We start from the raw sequence: 26,788 nt of genomic DNA, 5'->3' as shown, positions 1-26,788 counted from the left end.
TATCATTTTTTCTTGTCTGAAAAATTTGACTCTCATGTATTGTATCATATACACAATCTTTGAAGTATTATTCATCACATAAGCAGTAATTCTATGGATATATCTGCCAGAAATACATTTCCATGAACGAAGGAATGCACATCCTTCCGCAGATATCCTTCACAGAGAATAATATTTCCTACCGATATTTCCTCAGAACTTTTCTAAAAATCCGGACATGCTTGATACATTGTAAATCCACCCAGGCAATCATGAGAGATGGATAAAAGAGGGATATATCTGCAGTTTGCTGTCAGAATTTTTTTTATAACTAGGATCTGAAGAGACTAATCTCATAAAAGCAGATATTTGAATTTGCATGCAGTTGATTTTTTTTTTATGATTTAAAGCAAGAAGAATGAAATAATGAAATTGTCTTTTGTAACAATTGAGGTTTTATTCTTCAAATGGCATATATAGTTTCTCTTTTTTCCCTGTGAAAACTTTCTTATATATACAATGTGTATTTGTATTATATTTTGTGTTTTAATGCTCAAAATGCTAATTTATTTGCATATTCAGTTATGAGAATAAACTAAATAAACTGCACATAATTTTTTGGGCTCCAATAAGATAATTTTTCAACAAATGCAACAAATACTGCACCCAAGACATTCCTTGGGCATTATTATGCTAATGAAATACATTCTTGATCCCTTGACCCCCTCATTAACCCTCTCCCCCCCCCCCAACAGTCCTGAATACAAAACCCCACCCATATCTTAAAATGTATAGTGTAGATACCCCCTGATGTTATGTCCCCAGTATTTCTAAAAAAAAAAAAAAAAATCACTTTTCTTTAACCAGTAATTATCCATCATGACTGTAGCAATTCCGTAGTCATGACCGTAGCAATTCCAACCCTGATCTGTATCGTAAGGTTTATTTTTTATCTGCTATAAAACTGCTCAGGCCTGATGACAGAGAGGTGAGGATGCTATGACCCCGGGCCCAGCGTGGTAGTTTAGGGGGAGCTGGGGTATGGGTTTACGATGGAACAATAAAAATCTTCATCTCGCCGGAAAAATTCTTCACTCGTAAATGAATGTACCATGAATTTAGGGAAGACTCCAGAAATGGGCACTTTTCCCCAAAGTTCAACCCGGCCTGGATGACGGACAGATGTTGTGAATTCCTGAAGACAGAGCAGATGCGAGGAGTGTCCTCCTCTTCTTCTTCATGTGGCCATCTCTGCTGCATTTGTCTCATTCTGGAAGATGAAGGTGATGTTTCCCTGAGCAGCAGATAGGAGAGGGTCCTACATCCAGGAAAGAAATGAGATTGCATTGATAGCTAAATGAAGCAAATCCAATGAGAAAGCAGCATTTAAAGACATTGAAGACTTTTTTTCTTGTCGCTACAGAATGCATACAGTAAGGAAACGTGATACCTTGTTATCTTTTATCTGGACCTGAGATTTCCATAGCTGCTATGTACACTATGTTGTGGGTATTGACCGTAGCTGCATGTATTGACTGTACACTAGTGTCTAATTACCGACAGTAGCAAGCTGTGTGTGTATTTTCTGGGATCGATGGCGGTGTCTAACAATTCTGTTACACCTCATTCAAAACTAGGTCAGATTACCGGCATCAGACGTTTCTTTGTACGCGAGTCTTCACTCCCTTTAAGAAGGAACAATACAAGCTTACTGTCTATGCACAAACAGTAACATCAATCTAATGATGAGAATTTAGTATTGTAGAAGGTATACTCCAACCACAAAGATCTATAAAAGCCAGAAAGACAACAGACTCTAGTGATATATATGCCTTGCCAGGAATTTAAATTATATGCAAATATTTAATGCAGACTTCACAGAGAGTTCTTACACTTAATAAAGTGGAGGGTGAAAAGTGCATCCAACTTTTACTGTTGGAGGTATCGTAAATTGCAAGAATTTCAGACTTTGACTTCTGTTGACCTCCAATGAGCTTTGACCTTATCAATTCCAGTAGTGTTCTTAGACTCAAATGAGGTGGATCCCACATACCAAGTAGTAAGTAAATCCAAACTTTCCTTTGGGGAGTTATTTGCATTTATAAATGCTTCAGGCTTTGAACACCTGTTGACTTCAAATGAACTTTGACCTCCACAGACACCAATATAGCTTTTCTACTTGAGTTGGATCCACATACCATGGTCCGAGGTTCACATGCTTACAAAATGCAGAGAACATCTTTGATGGCACTAAAGGGTTCATGAGACCAACATCCATAGTCTCCATGGCAATCAAAAATATGGATGAAATTCTTACCTCAAACTGGTGTTGAAATGGGCTCTTGTGATGTTTCCATTTAAGAAGCTCTGCCATGGAGATGTTTTTCTGGTAAAGTTCAAGAAATAATCATCATAAAAAATGTGAAAACAACATAAAATAGTTTAAAACATATCTTAACTCAACTTTAATAAAAAAGATGGTGGCCTTCTCCGACATCCTTTTCCTACCTCTTGCTGTTGGTGTTAATTTGGTATAAATGTAATCATGGAAACAACAACCAACAATAAACAATACTCACAAAACAGAAGACTATATTCTATGAAGGGGGTATATATCTAACTAATCGTGGAGACTCGATTCAGGTTTTCAAGATTGTGTATGGCTTTGACAATATATCCTTCACTGACTTTTTCATGTCTGCTAAAAGTAGTTGTACCAGAGGTCATTGTCTTAAACTCCAAAAGTCACAAAGTAGGATTAATATTCGGCATAACTTTTCTTCTAATAGGGTTGTGGATGGTGAAACGGTTTGCCTGAGAAAGTTGTACTTGCAAGTGAAGTAGTGTGAATGGGTTTAAGAATGCTTTGGACAAGCACTTTAAGCATTGTAATCAGGTCTGAGTATTTGTGTCTTCAGTTTTTTGTTCTCTCTCCTATAGGGTCCTTGATGGGGACTTGAGTGTCCCTCCTGATCCTTTTTTTTCTACTAAACTAAACTAATCACAGAGTTACCAAAACTTTGAAACAAAATATTAACAACGTCCTCAGCAATATTCCATTGAATTATCTGAACTGTAAAATACTTGCATTGATGTATTATCAATGTGATACAGAAACTGAAAAGTAACAAAAGGGTAACAAGGACAGGAGGAAATACAAAATCAATAGTTGCTCACCAAATTTTTCTTCAGTTCAGATCGTCGTCCCAGTTGGCACGGTCTGAGAGGATCTGTTGAGTCGGTGTCTGGATGTTGGTCATCCGTCTCACCTGTCCCAGCACACTGGCAGTCCAACATGTCGTGGGTTAAACAGGATGCGTTCTCGTGTAACGTAAAGAGATTCTAAAACAAAAGAGAACGGATTCAATTACATCATTTAAAAAAAAAAAAATTATGTATAAGCATTCATTAGACTGACAAAGGGTGATAAGGTCTCAACTTTCTCACATCCACGGCCCCCTACGGAGGATGAAGAAATTTTCATGGACCCCTCCCACCCCCCCCCCCAGAAAATAGGGAGTACCACCAATGACCTCAGAACCACAGTGGGTTGGAACTGATGTCCGGAATATTTCCTTTTTTTTCTTTACCCTGGAATGGCCCTCTTCTAGACCTCTTCTTTCTGTCTTGACAGTGCATCTGAGTTAGTAAAATGTTGATGGACCTGTCGTTTTCTGTGGACCACCTAAGGACCCTCTCCCATCACAGTTCAGCAAACAAAATATTCTGTGACCCCTAGGGGTTGGTAGATGCCAGGTTTGAGAAAAATGCTGTTATTAGCTCTATAATAGGATCATAGTGTTAAGTCCAACCTTCTTAATTATTGTAAAGAAGTCTGGCAGATTCGTTACCGGCAATAGGAAAGATGTACTGGGTTGAAGCTTCATGAAGCCATACTCGATATGTTTTCCTGGGATATTCCAGTGCTAGGCAATGTAGCAATTATCTTATGGAAAAGCACAAACAGAAGAATGTATTGTAGTTTCAATCTTATAACCAAGGGTTTCCTCCTTAAGATATCATACTTGCAAGACCTCAGATTCCGCAGACTGTTTTGTTTCACTGATGTCAAAAGACCGTTGCACTTCACTAACTACTGTACAACATGTAGAATAGACTAGATTTTTCAGCAGAGTGAAGAGAATACACTTCTGGTCACCCTTACCTTTAACTCTTCCAATGAAAATTTGACCTCTGACCTGTTGGTCATGTCAACCACTGCCCCACTCAGTCCCTGCTTGCTGATCTGTCTCTGGTAAACTTTCTCTTCAATGGTGCCCTGAAAAATCAAACATGTCAGAGAAGTATGCTTACGTTCTGTTTACTAATTGTCTGGTTGAATTGAGTGGTGGAAACAGGCCTTTTTCAGTGTACGAGGAGTGAGGAGAAGGGGGGGGGGAAGAGGGGGGCCTTGCAGACAAGTATCTTCAGACTGAAGTTACTACCAACATAGCAGTTCATAAGAAAACATATGTAAAAGTAAGGAATGGCAGTACGCTAAATTTGTCCACTATGTAACTTGATTTGAGCAAAACAAAATGTTTTGTAGCTTATTTTTTAGAGAGGAAAGATTTTATAAGGGGTGTGTCCAGGACCTCTCCTCCTTTGAACCACCTTTCTGCCTACCAGAATCCATTTGTAATTTACTATTAGCAGCCAGTGGTTATTTTCAGCTTCTTTTCCTTGGGTATCGAGATCTTCTTCACTGGGAAATATTTTGCTAGATATTGCACTTATAAGGTCACAAGAAATCATTCAAAATCTCCTCAACAAAGTTTCTATATCAATGCAAACATCAATGCGTAGTCTACGGCAACCGCAAATACGTCAAAGAGAACATTTCCATGGATGTCTGCCTTTTTCATTACATTTTATTATTACTGGATAAAATGAAAGTTATGGAAGTACGGTGGCTTAAAAGGGACATAGAAAGGAAAAAACAATTTTGAGATAAAAGTAAAAATTTTGAGATAAAAAGTAAAAATTTTGAGATTTAGTGACACCCCCCCAAATGTCCCTATTAAGCGACCGTATGGAAGAAAGAGGGTGAGAGTGATTTTTTTGGAGAAAAGTGTTATAGTCAAGCAGAGAAAAATCACAAAGTATATGAGATACTAGTGTAAGCATTCCTTGTAAGTTCTTTACCACAATATTACAAATGTTCATTTTCTATAAATGTTAAAATTTCAGAGGAAGTATGATTATAAAACTTACCGCAGTAATGAGTCTATAAATATAAACTATTTTCTTCTGTCCATCTCGCCACACCCTGGCCATCGCCTTGATGCAATACAAAGAAAAAACTGAGATAACTAATGGTTATTCAACATTCGTTTTGTGAGCTAAAAACTAGCTGTCATTAGGACATAATGATCTGGGAAGGCTTTCAAACATAAATACAACTCTTGATCAAAGAAGAAAATTTCCGTACAATCAACAAATTGCTGAGGTAGGTTAATTCTGTTGGGTTAAGATACGTTGGAATGAATGAGATAATTAATTAGTTATTTTACTATATTTTTGTAACGTTCATAATCACTGGACAAATAACACTTTTGACTGAGATGAAACAGTATGCAATTGATCTTACAATCCAAGATGCAAATGATTAAAACAAAGAAAAACAAAAAAAATATATATATATTAAGAACATGATCTCCCCTGTGAGACATCAAGTCGGAGCCAATCTAAGCAACAGTGACAAAAATTAGAAATAAGAAATTTCAAGGAGAAATCTTGAACTTAACCGGTGTTCATCTACCACGTAAAGGTTGTGTTACCATTCACATTAACTAAACTCAGTGCATGTTTTGTGGTGTTGTTGGCATAGAACAAAGAGGACATCTGACTATGTTATCCATTTTATGTTGATTATGAAAGCTCCAGAGGATGAGAGAGGGGACTTCCCCTTGCTGTGCTACTCTTTGTTGGTAGTCTTGATATTGATATTTAGATGTTGTTTCCTGGGTTAAAACTCTAGACCACATCCTGAATAAAACTATACACCTTTAATGTTTTAAATCTTTTGTTGGTTATGTCAACCACTGTCCTCCCCCCTTCCCTTCATACTGGCTTGCTGTTCTGTCTGTTGTAAACTTAAGACCACTTGCTGACTGTGTTCTTAGAATTGATGTAAAATGCTCACCACAGGCAAAATATCTTTAGTCACAGCTCTCCAGCACTCCAGACAAAGTTTAAAATGATACAAGTTAGAGGACCTTGATGTGTTCCATTTGAGGAGGATCTTCTTCAATGACGAACACACATGCAATGTTTACAAACAAATAACGACAAGCACCATGTTTGAGAAAGATTTAGTGAGGAGGGTTAGAACTGATGATAATTACCTGCAGGTCATTGGCAGGATTCCAGTCTATGTCATAAAGGATTAATCTGGATGCACCAATCAAATTCAAGCCCACGCCTCCAGCTTTAGAGCTCAACAAAAAAACAGCTGAAAAATCAAATGTAGAATGGTGAAAGGTCAGTAAATATGTGAACCCTACATAAGTTCTGCTTTCTAACCTTACGAATAAGGTAAGTGAAGAGAGCATGTAAGCCTGAGTAAAAAAAAAAACATGTTCGTCATTCAAACATTTTTCTTCACAATTATCACTTTGTCTTCTCAGAATGTAGGCAACTGTTCAAAATTGTGTTTTAGAGGGATATCAAGTCATGTATGAAAAAAAAACGTCTGTTTTTAACCTTTTCAAGAAGAAGATGTAGGAAGAGGAGCCAAAAACAAATGCGATTGGGGATAAGAAACAAGTTGCTTTTTCTTTTGGCCTTAATGGAAGTTTTAAACTACGGTAAGTGAGTAGTCTTACGGTTCAAAATTCTTGTGTTTAAGAGGGACTTCAAGTCATGTATGAAAAAACCTTTTTTCTTTAACCTTTTCAAGAAAAAAATTGTGGGAGGTGTAGCTAAAAACAAATGCGAGCAGGGATAAGAAACATGTTGCGTTTTCTTTTGGCCTTAATGGAAGTTTTTAACTATGGTAAGTGAATAGTCTTATCATTTGACCTTTGATAAACAAAACTGTGATTACTACGAATTCTCGCTCCACTCATTGAAACTAAAATTTCTACCTGGGAGATGATGGTGAGGGATGGAAGATTTTTTCATTTAATTATGCTAACGACCCACCGCATGCATTGGTAAATGGACTAGGAGAGGAGGGGTGGGGGGGGAGGAGTATAGCTCAGACAGGCACATACTTTCCTCTCCTTCCCCTCCCTTCTCTCTCAATCTCTGCATTTCACATGAATCTTGATTTCAACCAACATTATCCATCTTTACTACTTTTTTTTCAGAGAGTAAATATAGTTTAGGACTCAGGTATGTTCTTACTTTCTTTGGCATACTTTGAGTTGAATCTTTCCACAAGTTGTTGCCTCTTTGAAGTCGGGGTAGAACCATCCAAACGACTCACACAGTAACCTTCTCCTTCACAAAACTTTTGCAAGAGATCCAGAGTCTGGGAACGTTAGAAGAAATCTTGCTGAGCATTAATCTGCTATTGAAGTGAATCCTAAAAAAACATTATCTGCAAGAATTTCACTTTTTGAATCTAGTTGTTTTTTTCTCTCTTCTGAATGGAAAAATTTTGGACTGTACCGGAACAGGCTTGAAGGGATGTTTGTCTCTAATTGTAAAAGATCATTAAAAAGTCACATTAGGTGTTTGATCAGCTAAAATTGCAGTCTTGTTAAAGTACCGCTAAGGGCTAAAAAAGACGCCATCCCATTGTAGACCTCTACTTAGATAAGGATAAAAGCATGTAACATTATAACCGTAGCTGATAGATTTAAGGCTAAGTAGGTCACTAAACAGGAACTATACCACAACTGGAGTAATAAACATCCATCTGAAAACTTTACGATTGATCATAAAATACACCAACCAAAGAGATTTTTATCTTTGGAAGTAATGCAGTCGTTATCATTGCCTTTGATGCTAGCATGTTGATGAGTGTGATATAAACTACTGATGGTTTACTAATCAGGAGGATCGAGGGTAGTTAAGGGCAATTTTAGAAATTTGTTGGTAAAATAGGTAGATTATGAGACAGGACTCCTGGGTGGTGGTGGGGGGAGTACTATGCTAAACTTTCACCTCTTCCAGCTCAAAGTCTAAATGTCATGAAGACTAATTATGATGATAGTTCGAGCCATCAGCTAGGACATTTCCAGTTGAAATCTTCAAGTTATGCTCTAGCGACATTGAAAAGTGCCAAAATGGAGGAGGGTGGTGAGTCAAATCATAAAGCAATTAATCGTGGAAATTAATTAAATAAAATTAATTAAAATTAATTATGAAATTGACATTCTCCAAAATCCTACCTGTGTGTAGTTGGAAACAATGACTATTCGTTCATGACTGCTCAAAGAGTGCATTGACCTCAGCATCGATGCCAGTACCGTCAGTTTTCCAGAGTCTGTTGAATATTCATGACGGGTCTCATACTCCGGAGGGTAGAGACGATATAGACTGTCGTAGAGAGATTGCTAAAACGAAATGAACAGTGAAAATCACAGATTAAAAAACATATATATTGCATTCTGAAGATTTTTTTCAAAAGAGGGCCATCTTTTTCCCAAGGAGGTCTCACTAGATGTAAGTTTACTTTCCACTTCTTAGATACTTGCTTGTTCGTTCCACAAAATCACCTTGCACATTCTTTTCTGTTATAACAATTTTAACAGTCAACATCTGTGGTTCTGTTGCCATGGTAACATCTCTTGTCAAGCGCAAACAGATAAAGTACAGGTTTACTTCTATACGGTTACACTTGTATTGACACATAATACATGCCACGTTGATTTCTTGCTACTTCATGCTACATTAAAAAAAAACATACAGCCGCTTAAATTTAATAAGTCTAACAATAATTATGCAGTAAATATTACCCCAGCTCAGCCTAATTACTGCAAACACATTTGGCTTGTCATGGCCGCTCCAATGCAACAACAACAGTGTGTTTAGATACAGCAACACATGTAAAACACATTTTGCAAAAGTTTACTTAATGTAACCAAGTACAAAGTAGTATACCACACCAGATCTGATAAGAGAGGTGGGGAGGGTGGGGGAGGGGGGTCAGGGATGGCTATATCTCCAGGGCCTGGGGGAAAATAGGTGGTTGGCAAAATATTTGATGAAGAATAACGTATTCCAATCTACATGATATTCCTCAGAAGGAAGAGATACTTCGAAAGGAGGCCCAGTAAAATAATTGTTCCTTGGCCTGTTCCCAATGCTCCTGACCTCACCTGTTCATCGCCGTATATGTCCGTCAAACACTCCCGTCCATCTTCCTTGGATGCGTCTTTGCTGGATTGGTAGAGCAAGGCCGGATGGTTACAGAGTTTCTTCAGTGCACCGATGCAGACGAGATGAGGTGCGTTCGAGTCCCCGAAGACCCCACGAGACAGACAACGGCGAACCAGTGGGGAGGTCAACATGGTCTTGTAGAGACTGACCTGAAGCGGCTTAGGACTGCAGAATATCACAGCCTCAACTAGACAAAAAGAATAATGAATTTGAAGAAAAAGGTACGAGATTACATTTTATTAATATTTAGTTCATAAATGTTTCTTTATACCTCAAATCCTTTTGCATAAATTTGCATAGAACACGATCTGGTTAGCAATTGCTAAGGCCAGATCTGTGACAAGTTACAACCGAAATAAAGAAGACATATGGACTATATATAGAATAATGAATTTGAAGAAAAAATGTACGAGTTAAATATTTATTAATATTTATTTCGTAAACATTTCTTTATACCTCAAAAACCTTTTGCATAAATTTGCATAGAACGATCTGGTCAGCAATTGCTAAGGCCAGTATTAGAGCAAATGTTACCAAAACTGTGCCAAGTTACAACCGAACCGAAGACGAAATATCTTTAACAACAGATCACTAATCAGTGTAGTAAAGAGGCTGGATGAAAGGGTTCTTAATTAATGCCAATTAATGTTACCTATGAAGTATGAACCAACAGTAACCGAAGCACTGATACAGCAAAGCCTGACAGACCCAGACAAGTTTTGCATTTTCCTACGATGTAAGGGAGATATAAGAGTGTATTGAAACACCTGTTGTGTGTACTAGACTTTCTTGTCTCTGTTTTGAATTGCAATTCCACCAGAAAAAAAACTTTCCAAGAGGAGCTGACCACCTGAGCACCCCCTATTTATTAAAAATTAATAAATAACAGAAACAATGTCTCTGCATCAATGGATGTAAGTTAAGGTTAACATTCTTTACACAAAGGGAGATTCAAACCTCCAAGTGACAGTATCAACAACGGGAATATGGCCAGGGTCAAAACTGCCCTGGAAATAAGGAACTCAAAACTTGAGTTAACAATTTTTTAAATTGATAATTTTTAAATATTTGTTAAACTATTTATGCAAAATAAAGAAGAAAAAAAGTATGTTTCCCCCCAAAACACTAATGAATTCCTATAGGTAATGTAACGTATTCGTCCTTTCCATTTTTGTGTTTCTCAGTAATATGTGATAGCGCTCATAGAAAACTAACAGAAAGTAATTAATAAAAATAAAGTCATTACCTTTCGGTGGTAAGTATTTGTTGTTGATTTCTTGCGTTCTTCTGAGGACAAAAAGACTCGTAATTCTAGAGAGCTGTGGAGGGAGCCAAGAGAAAAGACAAACAACTTAAAAGTCAGGCTAGTAATTGTCCTTCTTGATACTCATATCTTGATCCATTAGGTGTGAAACTGAGTGATTATGTTGTCAGATGTTACCAGATGCAAAAGTCATGATTTGTGCATAATGTTTCAAAGGTCATACTTGTGACAAATGCAGGGGAAAACGAATACAATCTTTCTTATTCCTGGCTAGCCTGAAATGATTTCTGTAACTTGGATGCTTGAAATACAGAATGGATTTGTCTGATACAGTTTTACCCTATGCACGGAACAATTTATCCGGCATCATGTCGCAAAAAGTGGGCAAACTGCTTTCGCAATCGTAAAGGTTCATAGCAGTTTTTGCACACATGGAACCATAGTATTATTTTTATATCAAAGTTCAGTCATCATTACTGTTATACATTGGTTGAACATGTAAACTATTTCCCTGCTATGTCAGTGCCCTCATACTGCATATTCAAAGGACAAGAACATAAGCTGAATGACAGGCAGGGGCTCAATTTCTTCTCAGTTCAACATACCTAGAAAGCATCCATTTAGCTATGAGTTGCAGCTCTTAATCTGTTGCTGTTTAGGTACGTGTAATTGATCTACCTAATTGGTGAGGTCATATCCTCTAACACTCTTTGTTTGTGTTTACCGTCACTCCACTCCCCCTACTCTTTCTTACCTCATTTGCTCTCGTCTCTCCTATCTTCTTTTCCTCCTCTGTTGCATCTGGCTGCCGAGATCTAAGAACCGGCTCCTCGTACAACCGATGGAATGAAGTGCTTGTACCTGTGAATTAATATAGTTTGTAGTTGGACGCCCATCTGATCATACTTTGCTTTGTTTTATTCGTCATTCAGTTACTAGTGATTACGCATAAACGTACGAATGTTCCTTCCGTGCCGCTTTCTGGGTTGTATCCAATGAAAATGGGGTGTGATCCCTGGCTAGAAGGTATGTAAGGTATTGCAGCTTCTGACAAGCACCACCCACAAAGAGATGGTGTTATAGGAATCACCACCAAACTAAGGGCTAGGTGGCACAGTTGGTAGAGCGCACCACCCACAAAGAGATGGCTTTATAGTAATAACCACCAAACTAATGGCTAGATTGCTCAGTTGGTAGATCGAAGGGGTGTATCCCTGATATCACTTATTTTAATCCTGAGCTAGCCAAATATTTCTACGCTCTTTTCAAGTTTGTTGATAACTTCCCTGTCAATTTTCCCCAGTATTCACAAATAGAGAATTAAACAATGAATTTTAGACAGTATAAGTGCTGATTAATACAAACCTAAAATCGACGGATTGCAAAATTCTGCCAAAGAGTAAAACTCCTGTAAGTCATTCTGAAAAGAGAATAATGTCATCAGAACCAAGGGTCAGTATCAACAGAAAAGGCAATTTACTGCTTGGATACTTTACAATCTGTTTTAGATATTAAAAATGCTAACCTGAGAGAAACATAGAACTACAGATAGCAAAAAAAAAACACAAAGTCACTGGCAGACTTTGAGCCTGTGACCCAGGAAAAGCAAAATTATGGATTATATTTTGATAATCATGAAAATTAATGTAGGCCACCATAGTCAAACAGCTACACTGTCCTATACTGAGGCCCATTGTTGTGAAACCTAACACTTGGGCCGCCATAGGGCATACGGCTACACTACCCTACACTGAGGCCCATTGTTATAAACCCATTGCATGAAGTCCACTTCTGCCGCCTATAATAACCCAGAGAAGCATCCCATCTTCAACATTTCCCCTTCCAGATATGAAAATATGAAATTTCCAATAAATTTCCAACAATTTTTATTTTTCCTACCTGAATAGGAGTTCCTGTCAGGAGAATTCTTTTCTTGATGTCAAGACTTGTAAGAAGCTGAAAAGGTAAAATGCAATTAATTTAGACTTTATGAAATATAACATTTCAACATAAAGTAAAAGCATGATGATAAAACTAAAGTATTCAGTCAGTTTCATAATTAAAATTTGCTTGTCATATTTTCTAATAAGATGAGGCAAATTTCTTTGAAATTTCCACCATGCAATTTTTCATAATATATATATATATATATATATATATACATATATATATATATATATATATAAATATATATATATAATGAGACCGTGTTGTCAGCCCTGGGTACCTTTAATGCTATGTACGGAACTCTGGCTTTTACCAGAACCCTTAACAAATAAAGGGTTAAACTGAAGTCTTCTTACTAGTCATGACTTTGACATATCCCTTGATTTCAAACATGAAATGAATCCAACAAGTTTTTAAAGTTTTGTCCTACAGAAATAGAAGGGTGAATCGTAACAGCGAATCGTGTCAGGGACTTGTCTCGTTGGCAAACATTACTGGCAATGGTTCCCCTTGACCAGAGACCAAAGTGACTAGTTTACTACTCTGGTTAAGATGTATCACGGCAGGGTTGGATAGCACAGTTGGTACAGCTGGGGACTTTTTATCCAAATATCTTTATATTCTATATCAAATATCTATATTCAATATCTAATATTCAAATATCTTTATTATCCAAATAATCTTTATTATCCAAAGGTCATTTGTTCCAACCCATATTCCAGCCCAAACTTCCTCTGATTTTTCAACTTCCTATATTTTGAGAAAAAACCCTTTTACAAAGGACTCAGAGAGAGACGAAACACTCACAGACGTTGTTTTGATGGTGTTGTTTTTCAGCCGATGGGCCTCATCTTTATATCTTTATTATCTAAATAATCTTTATTATCCAAAGGTCATTTGTTCCAACCCATATTCCACCCCAAACTTTCTCTGATATTTCAACTTCCTTCATATTTTAAAGAAAGCTTTACAAAGGACTCAGAGAGAGACGAAACACTCACAGACGTTGTTTTGATGGTGTTGTTTTTCAGCCGATGGGCCTCATCGCATACCATCAGGTCAAATTTGATCTTCCTGATGTCGTCTGCGTATCGCACCATCATCTCGTAGCTGACCACCATGACAGGGTAGATTGTAGAAATTTGGAATTCCTGAAAAGGAAGCAAAACAAGGAGAGATTATGAAAATGGAGAACATTTCCACACCCGCCAGGGTATTCTTCAAAACACAATGTTTTGTTTTACTTTATTAATTCGAGCAATATCGTTGGAAATTAATTTATAAAACAATTACTTAATCATTCTTAAGTCTAATCATTTAAGTCATTTTAAAATTTGCTGTTTGTAACAGCACACTACAGAGAACTTTTACTCTACATTGACAGAAGATCATTTGTCAGTTTTTGGGTTTCCTAATTTTGGTTTTACTAAAGAATAACCACAAAAGAGGTAAGTGGTTTCAAATAAGCCAAGGACTTTATGAGAATCAAAAGAAAATGGTTGCCCATTTCATATTACAAGATATCATGCAAGAGCCCAGAGTCTCTTATCATGACTTGTTTCAAGTCAAAATTTCTTGTGAAAAAGTTCAGTAAAAAGTTCAGAAAAATTCAGTATCTCAAGACTGGAGTAACAATTGTGGAGTTGAAAAGTTTACAACCTTTAGATTAACAAAATTAACAAACATTTTGACATTTTTGTAATATTTGCTTTCATGTGGATGTAGTTAACACAATTGCCTTTGTGAATGGTACACCAAGAGATGAGGAAATATTTTCCAAGTATTTATTGGATGAAAATATAAAAGTGAACTTTCACATATATAAACTGAATCCAATTCTGCTACCTATGGCTATTACCTTGACTTTATTATCGCTTGCAACTCCAAAGACATTCATCCGTTCCTTGCCCAACCACTTGTTGAATTCTCGACACCAGTTCTACGAAAGGATACAAACAAAATAGTTTTAAGGATTTTCAAATTAAAATTCATCTGTTTCTCCCTCCTGTCCCCTCATCCCCCCACCCTTACCCCTCCCTCCCCTCCAAACTATTGCTACAAAAATCAACAAGTAGCCAGCTTCTGTGAAACTTAATTTACTCTTGATTTACTGACTCTGACAGAGCTTTTCAGCTTTGTGAGTCAACTGACTGTCTAATTTAACTCCTCCCCCTACCCCCCTCCCCCTCACTTCAACATCTGGGACTAACTTAATGGTGTAGAAATTGAAGTAGGAAATAACTAGCATATTTAAGTATATTTAATTTGGCTACAATGATGCTGACCTTTTTAAGGACTAACTTCAAAGGAAACAACATTTATGGATTTTTTGTTTGGTTTGGTAGGCATGGATGAAATAATTCTGACAAGAAATGGAAGAATTGTTCATGCATGCAATATCACAAAATATTAAAAGACACAAGATGTTCTTAAACAAATTAAATTTAGGAACGAAGATTTGAAAAATCAGTATCAGATAAAGAATAAAGCATCAGATTAAAATATTAGAAAAAAAAAATAGTACTTGGTAAATCCAGAATAATTTATGATGATTACAACCCAACTGACTAAAAAAATTATCTGTTCAAAATGATGCCATGGCCAAGACTGGACCGGAAAAAAAAATTTCATCTACAATCTGTGACAAATTTGTTCACTGATGAAGCTGTGATCTAACCATCTCGTTAATATGAGTTACAAGGTTTCATTTGCTGCTACTCTCTTTGTGACAATTCTATATCAAATCATCTAAGTGTTGCAATTGTCTTTAAGGCTGCAATTTTTGTTCAATCTAAAAACATTGATGATTTGTTATAGATTTTCTACATTTTGTATGAACTAACATTTTGTTTATGTTATTATAACATTGTATTTTATTTCTTCTTTTTATAAATACCTTTATATTTATACAGGAACAAATAAATTGAAATTGACAATCGGGAATCAAGATAAAATTGTTAAAATACCTTCACTAAGCTGCCTGGAGTGACCACTAATATCCGCTTTACAACTGGCTTGCCACCGTATGGCCCTTGTTGAAAGAGTGTCCTATGAAAAGAAAATATCTTAAAAATATTATGATAGGACTTCACTCTTTAATTTCACAAAATCAAGAAGAAAGAACTTTCAACAGGCACTCATTCATTCATGCATGCATTCATTCATCCATCCATCCATTAAATTCCTTAACTAAAGCTTTTACATGTACTAGTCACCCATACACAGTATTGCATATAATGCCATATTCTGTATTGCTCAATAAACATTCATGCCACAGTATAACTTCTGAGTTCTCAGCAATATGTACCAAACAAGTACCCACACGACACAGTGACCTATAACATCCAATAAGGATGTCAAAGTACATCATGTACATTCTCCCTTTTAAAGGATATCAATCTTTCACAGTAACATTTGACATTAGTTGGTGACAAGGGTGTGCCCTCAAATTTTAATAGTCTAGTGACCTGACAGATTTGTGTCCCTACACTACACACTGCACCCTGGAAGCCAAAAAAACAATTTGCCTTGATTTAAAATCCAGGCAACAAAATTCAAATTTGTCATTGAAACAAGTACAATTTATAGGACATTGTGGTCAAGTAGTTAAGGCAGTGGACTTGTGATCTAAGGATTACAGGTTCCTGGCCAGATCATTGCGTTGTGTCCTTGGGTAAGGCGCTTTATCTCCCTTGCCTCGCTTCACCCAGGTGTATAAATGGGGACTTGCGAGGTAACTTGTAAATATAGTTGCGTGCGCCGGTTTGTGGCTGCACCCTATGGGAAGGCCCCGGGGGACACGTGGTTGTGCTGCCCCAGAAGAGAATTGTGCACACTTTGGTGTGTAGGTGTGACAAGTTACCAATGACCAGGGTAAAGTTGTAAAGTAGTGTGAGAGGGCCTTGGCCCTGAACAAGACTGTAAACCTAAATAATAATCATAATAATGATTGTTTTCTCTCTTGGTACCTTCTGGATTTACTAACCATATCAAGGTGATGCATTGTAGAGTCTTTCCCAGTCCCATATCATCACTGAAAAAAAAAGAATAACAGAAGAAACATATCAATGAAACTTTATGAAATTCATAATATCCTAGAGAATTTTGTGTGTATGTGTCTATGCATGTGTCACAAACATGCAATGGTTCCTACTTCTCTTGAAATAGTCATTAGCAATAGTTAGCCAGTTGGGACAATATCCTAATGCTAACACCTCTCTAAACTCCAATATCATGCTCTCAAAGCACTGGTATTGACAGTACAAACAGTTCCTAACCTTGATCTGATATAGAAACATGATATTCATACTGCTCGTACTGCAATACGAGTGCTCTGAAGCGGGACATGACAATACAGTATAGACAAAAATTGTCCCAACTGGGTGGAATAGTAATTATCCAATTGAATATTCATCTTCACTTCCCTTCAACCGATCGTTTATTCTGACGATACTACAGAGCAACGTATCATGATCAAGTTTTTAAGAGAGAATCTTGCAATATACTCACGCCAAAATTACACCGTTCCCGGAGAACCCTCTCATCCCCATCGTACATTCATACATGAAGACCACGCCCTCTCTCTGATGTGGGCGGAGCTTACTGACTAAATACGGATCGACGACTACATCCACAACGCTAGACTGACTGTTATTATTCTGCCACTGGTGGGAAGACGAGGGTCTCGGTAGGACCAGGGCGTTTGGTGACAACGGGTCGAACATAGGTTTGCATGTTACCGTGGAAACATTCTGTGACGTTCCAGTCGTCTGCAGAGAAGACAAGAGTTAATGGTGAAGAATTGGTTAGATTGGTGTAAGTACTGAGTGTGTCTCTGAAAAGGTCATTTTTAAGGGATAAAGGAAATGGGTTAGGAGGTCAGCTGTTTTTAATCTTTGCATCATTCAAAGCAATAATGTAGAATGGAAAGGACAAGGGCATACATGATGGACAGCCGAAAGATTGAATTGTTGGAAGATGTTTAAATGAATGGAGAGTAGATTGAAGGAATGTGTGAATGAGTGATGAAATTTATGAAATCTATAAGCGACAAGGAAACAAAGAACAGAAGAAAGAATTAACAAAATGAAGGTACAAAGAAATATATGAACAAAGGAACAAACAATATGAGGATGTAACAAGAGAATAAGAAAATGGAACAAGGATTGAACAAATGAACAGGCCAACATATCAAGGAAAAATTGGATGAACAAATGCAAGGACAAAAGAAGAAGGCAATACTTTATATATAAATGTACCAAAGATTGAACAATGCATGAACAAACACAAAACCAAGCAAGAAGCAAAAACAAGCAACAAAAGAACAAATAAATAGAATATTTGATTGATGTACGATAGACTGGGCATATGAACAAACAGACGTATGAACAAAAAAAGCATCAAAAACACAAATGTAAGATAAAACAAATAAGGAACAACAAGAGAATGAATGTATGATAGCTTGAACAAATGAACACACAAAAACGATGTAAGAAACAAGAGAACAAAACAAAACAGAATAATGAGAATGAATATATAGAATATTTGATTGATGTATGAGAGATTGAACAAATGAACAAACAGACATAGAAACAAAATAACAAAATAACAAAAAACACAAATGTAACAATTTCAAACAAATAAGGTAGCAACAAGAGAACAAAACAAAACGAAACAACATAAAGAGGCAACCAGAAAATAAACTAATGGATGTAACAACAATTGAGCAAACAAAAAAATAACTAATCATGGAATAATAGATAAGATGAAAACTTGAGCAACGATGAGACCAGAGTATGTATTAGTGTTATCATACAAATGACCTTACCATCATTTTCGACTTTTGAGGGTTAGTGAATCCTTTCTGTGTTACTGGTATGTTTCTTGGCTTAGAGCAGATCCCTGGATTAGTGACAGCACTCTGGAAACACTTGCCAGCTCTGAAATCATCTCTGGATATCCTACCCATGACCTATCCATAATGATAACATAATATCTATAGAGTTAATTAATATACTTTAACTGTAAATATACACAATGGGAGGGAAATAATTGTGAGAATCAACTAAAATTAAATATCATCATATCCAGGGGTATGTAATCTCACAGAATCATTGTTCCAAAGCAGAGTGTACTGTATTATGTGTGCTTGCGTATAAATATCTTGGCATTTTGTTAAAATCCTGACCTAACATAAAATTCTCCCAATGCTCAGTCATAAGTGCAACACTATACACACAATATATTTATTCGAGCTTTCTCCGTGATGGCCCCACGACTGTGGAACAATCTCATAGCCAAACAAGAGGCACCTATTTCTCCATCCAGTAAGACGGATCTCAAAAAACAGTTAAAAACTATCCTTTTTGAGAAATATCACAGTTAGACCCTTTATATGGGAGCGCATTTGAACATTGCCTTGTGCTATGGATACCTGCGCTATATAAATAACAGTTATTATTATTATTATTATTATTCAATTGATATCAAGGGGTATTAGTTTTTGACATTTTGTTAAATTCCTGACCTAACATAAAATTCTCCCAATGCTGAGTCATGAGTGCACCACTCTATACACACTAATACAAACATAAACAATTATATTCATAAATTCAATCAATATGAAGGGCTGCCTGCATTCTAAGCATGCACTAGTTTAATATCAAGGAAAATACACCAAGTTTGGTGGTAATTACCTCAATTTCTTTTCCTCCTATGAATAGACTCTGTCCTTCTTCCATGTTCTGTATTTCTGATACCTTGTATCCAGAACCCTTTCCGATCCTACCGAGATATAGCAAAAATGGTGAACTTCTAAGCAGCAACTTTGCATTTAAAACAGACTGAATTCTAATTGGACCTTGTTAATTATCTGAGAGACTACCTACCTGTTATAGTATATACTACATGAACATATCTAGATCTGTGAGATACAGGTTTGAGTTTGATAAAGCCTAATATTACTAAAATATTGTTGAAAATATTCCTCAGGTATGTAGAACGACAACATACAATTTAGTTAATAAATTCTGAAAGGGTAGAGGCCATTGGTCAGTTCTATCCCCACTAATATTAAGTGTATTTGTCATCTCGTAGAGCCTTAGATTTTTTGTACATCTCAGAATTTACTTCCAATTTTGAACGTTAAGTATATAATATTGCTCCTGATTGGTCAAAACACACCAACTGTCTAGGAAAGCATTAATATTCATAGAAAAACATTAATATTCATAAAGTACATGAAGGTGAACACTCAATTATCATAATCACAGCTTAGGCGTAATTGTACGGGTTTAACCAAAGGAAAAGCATTTTCATGAACGAAAGCATTCACTACCTTTATAATTTTCTTCCCAAACAAGAACATTTCCTATGGATATTTGCAAGTGGGAATGTGGATACTTAAGTAACTTGGGTGAGTTGAAATGGCTCATTTAGTGCACTAACATTAAACAGGCACAGATTTAGCTAAATCTGGTGTGACATATATACCAATTTCACACCAGACTATAATGCCACAATTCAGGATATGTAAATATAAATATAGTTCATATTTCTAACAACTTAACAAGAGAAAGATCTTAAAATCATATCAAACTGCCTTTTAAAGAATAAAAGAAGCCGTTCTGATCGACACACAACACTCATGAAATGAAAGACGTGATAAAGAAGCAAGTAATTACAAAATGATTAAATGACAGTTTTTAATGAGTCATTTATGTTTTTGAAGGATCATGGGTCACTTAATCATGACCCCAGTCCACAACTTACTCTTTTCCATCCATATCCAGCAGTAAGACTGATTTTCCTCTTGCGATCATAACAGCTTGAAAGAGAAAGTCAATGACAGGTTTCATCAAAATCAACTCAAATCTTAACTCGACCGATGAAAGTTGACAAAGCTTGAAATCCATGGCAGTTACTTTTGCAGTTTGCCATTAGTGTCACCCATAAGGTGACCATTAATAGGTATCATAGCTCAAGAATGACAGCAAATGTCAAGTTGTTTTTCTTACAGATATGCTTATAAAAGTAAAACATAACACATAAGACAGATCCAGGGTTACTGAGCTCTCCACCCATAATCTTGATTACAATTTTCTATACAGTTCAAATGAAATGATCAGAAATGACCCTCAGAAATGTCCAATTTAAGGGACATTCAGTTGGCTGAACTTGATTGCTCAATAAAAATGCTGGAAATTTTCTGCATTGTTAGGTCAATACAAAATCTTTCTAACATTTAGCATGGCCAAAATATGTTTATTGTTTCTTCAAATTTGTTGTCTTTTGCGAATGCATCAAGCAACAGCAGAGTGAGGGAGGCTATTACCGCAGTTTCAGCCTTTGTGTTTGTCATATAATATATAACTCACTTATTCATAGTTCTAGTACTTTGTCATCCCTGCAGTTTCAGCCTTTGTGTTTTTCAATATACAACTCACTTATTCATAGTTCTAGTAATAATATTTCTACAAAAGAAAGGTTGCATTTAGATGACTTTCTACATACAGAAACATTTGACAGTTATGCAAATATTTCAAAAATGTCTGGTTTCAAGGATAAATCAAGATAAATAAACAAAATTTAAGACATAAAAATAAACCTTCTGAAGAACATTTGCCATTATGACATCACAGACCACCTACTATGATCCACTGCAAGGAAGAATCAAGAATTTTTAACAGCCAGCCAAATTAGGTTCCATTCAATCAATCCACATCTTGAGTTAGGGATAAGATATCAAGATGGGGTTTTCTATAACAGTGTAGCATATTTTCCTTTATCAAATAGGTGTCACATTGTCTGTCAAAGTATATTCCTTTTAAACAAACTATTAAGACATTACTAAGGCAGATATTCTGTAGATAATCCTGTCAATTATTTCCTAGAATATATAATTAAACTACCCACTTTTAACCCTTTTTCATAAGAGTTATTAAAGCGTAAGCTTGCAGTTGGAATGAAAAGAATTCCCTGCAGTTGCAAGCATATGATCTGATTCGATAACTACTACCCAATGCTGGTAAAATATGTTACAAATTTCTCACCATCCCCTTCCCATTTCTTGTGTTTCTTCTTTGACCGTTTACACCTGTGAAAATATAAAAAAGTGATGATGGAACAAGTTTAAAATTATCAAGCAGTACATTTTAAAGAATTAAAGGTCCAACTTGTGACAACTTTAGTGTTCCAATAACTCTGTGAACCAGTGAGATATTTTATTAGTTATTTTTCTATATAGTTTTAAGTGTGTAATCGATTGTACCTATTTTTTAAAGTAATACCAGTAAAAAGCATACAGTAGTTCTTATTTCCATCAGATTACAGTTAAAACTGTACAGTTAAAACGGACTCCAAATATCCTGACTCTTATAATTTTATGTTGAAACTTTTCAAACACAATGGTCAAGTCTGCAGTTGATGTTTCTGTTACCCTGGCCAACAAGAAAGGGACACCAAGTTTGACTTGTAAAATGATGAGTGACCCAGATACTGCAATTTCATAAAAAAACATCAGATACAGTACTGTAATTTGGAAAATTTAAAATGAAGCAAATCCATTAGTTAATACAAGTAGGGATGAAGTGATTTCTAATAGATGTACAGTATTATCAGCTTAACAATTGATTTATTGAAAGTTTAAGCAAGATTAAATCTGTTAAACTAGACAGAGAATTGGAAGAAAAATTTAAAATTCAACTTTGTTACATGGGTATCCCAATGTCCCCAACTGCTGATTTGTTATAGAAAAGTTGAATTCAGATCATTATTTACAGTTGTGCTCAAATCAATACAAACATCAATGCATGGTGCTCTTAGCTCAAACCTGTATATTGATGATGATTGGTACTTAAAACCAAAAGGAAAAAAAAGAGGGGAGCAAACAACATTAACCATGTCAAGGGAATAAAATGCTTCATGTTAAACCTACCACATAACACTGTAATAGTTAGCATCATCTTCCTTCTCTGTATTAACCTCTTTGACATAACCAGCCACAGGCATAGACGTGCTATGAGTCTGTTTCAATTGTACAGGTGCTTTGAATGTTCTTTTTCCTGGCAACATCTTTCTTCCGTTAGTCATTTCACTTATTCTATCTGTTGGCTGTTTACATTCATCAGAACACTGATCATTTTCAACTTTTTTAGATCTGTCAGAAGCATCAATTGCATGTTCATCAGATCCCCTATCTTCCCTTAAATAGGCTGCATTTTCTTTTCGGTTGCGGTCTCCAGCTGACGCCACATTTTTAGTCAGTAGAATATTTTTCTTGCTTGTTTCACCAACATATCCAGATTCATTCGCATTTGTGGTATTGTTATGTCCTCCTTGGATCAAAGATAGAACGTTCCTCTTGGTAATGGTGGGATCGCTTAGACTCCCCAGTGAAGCTGGATTTGTATCCTGTTTGGTGATGTTTTCATCAGCTTCTTGTTGACCGGATGATGCCTGAAGCTGTGAGGTACTTAAGGAGAATGATGCTCTGAATGGAGGAACAAATCTACCTCTCTTAGCAGCATTGCCAATCTGAGATGGAGCCGCTGATCTCCTCATTATGACTTCATCAGCTTATCCTGTAAAATAGTGCAAAACTGTTTACAATATTTAAAACTGTTTACATTCATGACAAAGTGAGAACGACATTTAAGTGGTTTGTATACAGTATGTATTAGCCTTGTAGTTGTACCCAAATCAACCAACACAATAGGATAGGCCTAGACTAGTCCTGTTTAATGTAATATTATTTTAGACCTAGCCTAGGCCCTAGTGGCACAGTGGCGCCCAGCCTAAGTTAGGCTGCTGTAGCCTATGATTACAAAGTAGGATTGCCTAAGGTGAAAGAAGCAGTAACGTTCGAGTTGATTCACGGTACCTCGTCTCATTTGCAAGAACAGTAGTAACGGGGCGAAACGGGAGAATTAATACGAAGTGCAATACTGTACATTCTGGTCATGCAGAAGGATATTCACGCTTTTCGTTGAGGTCCACGACTGTTACACAACTAAGTAGTAAGTTTCAGTACCTGTGTGTTTTCAATTCAGATAGTATATACTGTATATACTGTATCTACTGTAAGTGTGTTTTCGTATTTTAGCGCTTCCTGTAGTAAATTAGGGCGCATAGACATAAATCAAGCTTTTATTCGTCTTTACATTCTTGATTTTAGAATGGCGAAACGTGCGTTTGAACAAGTATCGCTTCAGTTTGTCAAGCAAATTCGTTTGCAGTTTTGTCCATGGGAAAAGAGTGCCAAGGAAACAAGGTTAACTTTAACGATTAACAAAATAAGACATTTCAGACAAGCTAGTGTTTGTATAGGCAGTCTGGTTTACCAGACCCAAACGATGTTGAAAATTATTTTTCGCATAATTGGTACATATGTTAGTTGTTACGTTGTTTTCATCGATGAAGATTGTGTCTGTTCAGTTAGTGGCATAGGCCTAGTGCTTTTGTCATGCATGTTTGATAGTTGTAAAACTTGATAACTTTCCATTTACTGCCTTGAATTACCCATATAAATTTAAAAAGTAATCCGTATATTTTAGCGAATGATCTTGGTTAGCAACATAGGTGGCTCATTGAAGATTTTCTTTTCTCAGGTCTAATTGAGGCTATACTAGTACTAGGCCTACTGTACTATCAATTACTATAGCTTTGACTTTTGAGGGAATAATGTGTAATAATGGTAGTTTAAGGTGTAGCGGTTTAAGTGTTTGACCCACAATTATAAGGTTCCAGATTAAATCCTCACAGGAACCAGATTCTCTTGACCTGTTCAAAAATTAGAAATTGCTGCCTTGTTGTTGAGCGTGGATTTGATATTTTTGGTTTGTGAATGGGGGTTTGGTTCTGTTCTTTCAATGGTTTTGCAACAACTTTGTTCACCATAGCTGCACTGCAGTGATAATGACATGGCTGCCTTCACATCCATCATTTTTGAGAAACTGGTCAGATGCAAAGCCGGTGTTCATCCACAATCATCACATGGATATGGTTTCAAGTGAGCTTGTGTTGACTTCCTAACCCTTGGGAAATACTAACCTAAACTAAATGCTGAACATGTGACATTCTCCACTCAGCACAATCTAATTCAGAGCACACAATATGAACAAGTTTACCTCTTGACCAATTCAGCATTTTGAATTGTTCCATTCAGTATCCTACAGCAATGCAGGTGTTCAATCTTTTGTGTTTACTTATTTTCATGTTTCCATATACAGGTCTTTCTTCAGCATTATTGCTACAAACAAAGTTAGGGAAACAAATCCTAATTGCAAATTTAAGACAGAAGTAAAACATGATGGGTCTACACCTCAAGTCCTTATAGAATTTGGTAAGTTAATTCTGCAGCTTCCGTGGCAGGAGTTTTTTGTACTGTATAAGAATGATAACATGAATTGCTTTCAATTTACATGTCCTACAGATAACATAACAACCTACTGATAAAAATGTTTAGCTCAATATTTTCAAAATATAGACGATGTTAAATATTTGTAATAATTGCATAGCTCATCGTTAATCAGTGCTATTCAGCATATAAACTGAGTTTCTTTCATGTAAATCTGTTATGTTTAAATTTTTATTTTTATTTTTCATAGTCCATACAGAAATGATTGTTATTCTTTGTTTCATTATCATTCACAGATGATGGAAAGAAGTTATTATTCAAAAGTGAACACCTGATGTGTAAAGAGATGGTACAAAAATTCACAGCAATTCAACAGCAGAAAGTTGCAGGGTCTGTGAATGCCGGTCCCTGATGGCTCATCCCATTGTCATCATAAGAAGCGAGGCCGATCAACACCAGAAGTTTTAGTTCAAAGCGTGACCGTGGGACATCGATATGGCTTCAAAAATCCTCAAAGCAACTGTTAAGGGGAGCAGTTGTAAGTGTGTTAATGTGAGGAATGCATGAACACAAGAAAAGAACCATGTGAATTATGCTTAATGAAGACGTATTGTAAACAGAGCAAACTTAAGTCACTTTGAGTAATCTTTTATATGGTGCAAATATGGTTTCAGCAATGAATTATTTTGAGAAAGAGATGGGAAGGAGAAGAAAAGACATACTTTCATGTAATCGCTCACCCTGTCAAAATTGTTTGCTTCCGACCAATCCCCCTTTGCAAGATTGTGCAAGGATGGGTTTAGTGTGAGGAATGGTACATATAGGCAAGTAAACAATGAATGAGTTAAGAAATAGTTAGGTTTGCTTCTTTACAATGTTACATCACAGATTGCATCAGTCTATTAGCTTGTCCAATGGAATAAATATTAATTTTGCTGTCCTCTCAGTATGTGCATTCAACAATAATATTTAATTATGTCAACATTTGTGTTTTGGATTTTCTCTGCTATTCATAATGTTTGGAATGATCTCTGCTATTCATAATGTTTGGGATGGTCCAAACTACAGTATAACCAGCAAGTTTATCAGTTAGCTACATTTTTGTTCACTGATAACAATGCCCAAAATAAACTTTATTATATCAATATTATACCTGCTGATTGAGTGTTTTTTTTTTCAGTTTGTTACCCTCCAGCTTGAACTTTTACTAAAAGTTTAAAGAATTACATCGTTGTCAGGGGTGGTGGGATCAGATGACTACCCATGTAAATTTTGGAATCTGAAAAGTAATCAAATTTATGATTTGCATATATTACTAGATGATGTCATTGCTCCTAGCAAACATCAACCCAGTGAAAAGAGTAGTGCCAATTACACTCATGCAACACAAGTCTGTTTTCTCACTAGATTAGTAATCAAACTTCTTCGCCTGTTAAACAGTGTTGTTGTCCCGGGGGAATGCTGCCCAGAACTATCTCACCACCCCCTATCCCATCCACCACTTTGCCCTCTACCGTCCTCCCTATCCTTCATTTTAGACTACCTAATACGCCACCTCATCACTAGAAATTCCCTTCTAAATCCAATAAACTTTATGGAATTAGTAACATTTACCCACCTCAGAATGGTAGGTTTTGCATACTTGTTTACCAAAAGTTCAGTAATCAAAAATTATTTGGTAGGAAGTCTACAGTTTTTGTAAAGCTGAATTTCGAAATTGAAACTGGACTTTTTGAAAACCTATTGTATAATTTTCTCATGTCCCTGGGAAAACACTATCCTTTGCCACCCATCCCCCATCAAACTTCGCCTGATAAAACAGTGTTGTTCCGGAAGCAATGATGCTGCACACCCTCCCTATCCCACTACTTTGCCCTCTACCCTACCCACCCTCCTCCCTATCCTTCCTT

The 26,788-nt window shown here is 36.3% G+C and overlaps 2 protein-coding genes across 5 annotated transcripts; one reads left to right on the top strand and one right to left on the bottom strand.

Moving 5' to 3' along the window:
* Positions 1-765: 765 nt before the first annotated feature.
* Positions 766-23,538, bottom strand: LOC139980668 (DNA repair and recombination protein RAD54B-like). Of its 2 annotated transcripts, none has more exons than XM_071992486.1 (24): positions 23,403-23,538; positions 22,458-23,103; positions 21,574-21,617; positions 20,294-20,348; positions 19,219-19,306; positions 18,351-18,494; positions 17,033-17,292; positions 16,509-16,556; positions 15,490-15,571; positions 14,382-14,462; positions 13,525-13,674; positions 12,476-12,532; positions 11,942-11,996; positions 11,331-11,437; positions 10,559-10,631; positions 9,252-9,499; positions 8,322-8,486; positions 7,330-7,456; positions 6,327-6,433; positions 5,194-5,259; positions 4,145-4,258; positions 3,157-3,321; positions 2,297-2,365; positions 766-1,297 (listed from the first exon to the last, which is right to left on the bottom strand). In XM_071992486.1, the coding sequence occupies exons 2-24, from the start codon at positions 23,081-23,083 to the stop codon at positions 1,217-1,219; spliced, it is 3,012 nt and encodes a 1,003-aa protein (XP_071848587.1). In that variant the 5' UTR covers positions 23,084-23,103; positions 23,403-23,538; the 3' UTR covers positions 766-1,216. The 2 variants fall into 2 exon arrangements, with proteins under 2 accessions (XP_071848587.1, XP_071848588.1); XM_071992487.1 differs by having other exon boundaries at positions 23,473-23,495.
* An 86-nt stretch (positions 23,539-23,624) lies between these two features.
* LOC139980670 (large ribosomal subunit protein mL53-like) lies at positions 23,625-26,004 on the top strand. Of its 3 annotated transcripts, none has more exons than XM_071992489.1 (4): positions 23,860-23,955; positions 24,421-24,530; positions 24,751-24,863; positions 25,175-26,004. In XM_071992489.1, the coding sequence occupies exons 1-4, from the start codon at positions 23,875-23,877 to the stop codon at positions 25,288-25,290; spliced, it is 420 nt and encodes a 139-aa protein (XP_071848590.1). In that variant the 5' UTR covers positions 23,860-23,874; the 3' UTR covers positions 25,291-26,004. The 3 variants fall into 3 exon arrangements, with proteins under 3 accessions (XP_071848592.1, XP_071848590.1, XP_071848591.1); XM_071992490.1 differs by having other exon boundaries at positions 23,915-24,129; XM_071992491.1 differs by lacking the exons at positions 23,860-23,955; positions 24,421-24,530 and adding an exon at positions 23,625-23,792 and having other exon boundaries at positions 25,175-25,991.
* The last annotated feature ends 784 nt before the right edge of the window (positions 26,005-26,788 follow it).

This window comes from Apostichopus japonicus, chromosome 15 (assembly GCF_037975245.1).
Source record: "Apostichopus japonicus isolate 1M-3 chromosome 15, ASM3797524v1, whole genome shotgun sequence".
NCBI classification, from domain to species: Eukaryota; Metazoa; Echinodermata; class Holothuroidea; order Aspidochirotida; family Stichopodidae; genus Apostichopus; species Apostichopus japonicus.
The sequence above is the reverse complement of the archived record's forward strand: the minus strand, read 5'-3'. Positions and strand labels throughout refer to the sequence as shown.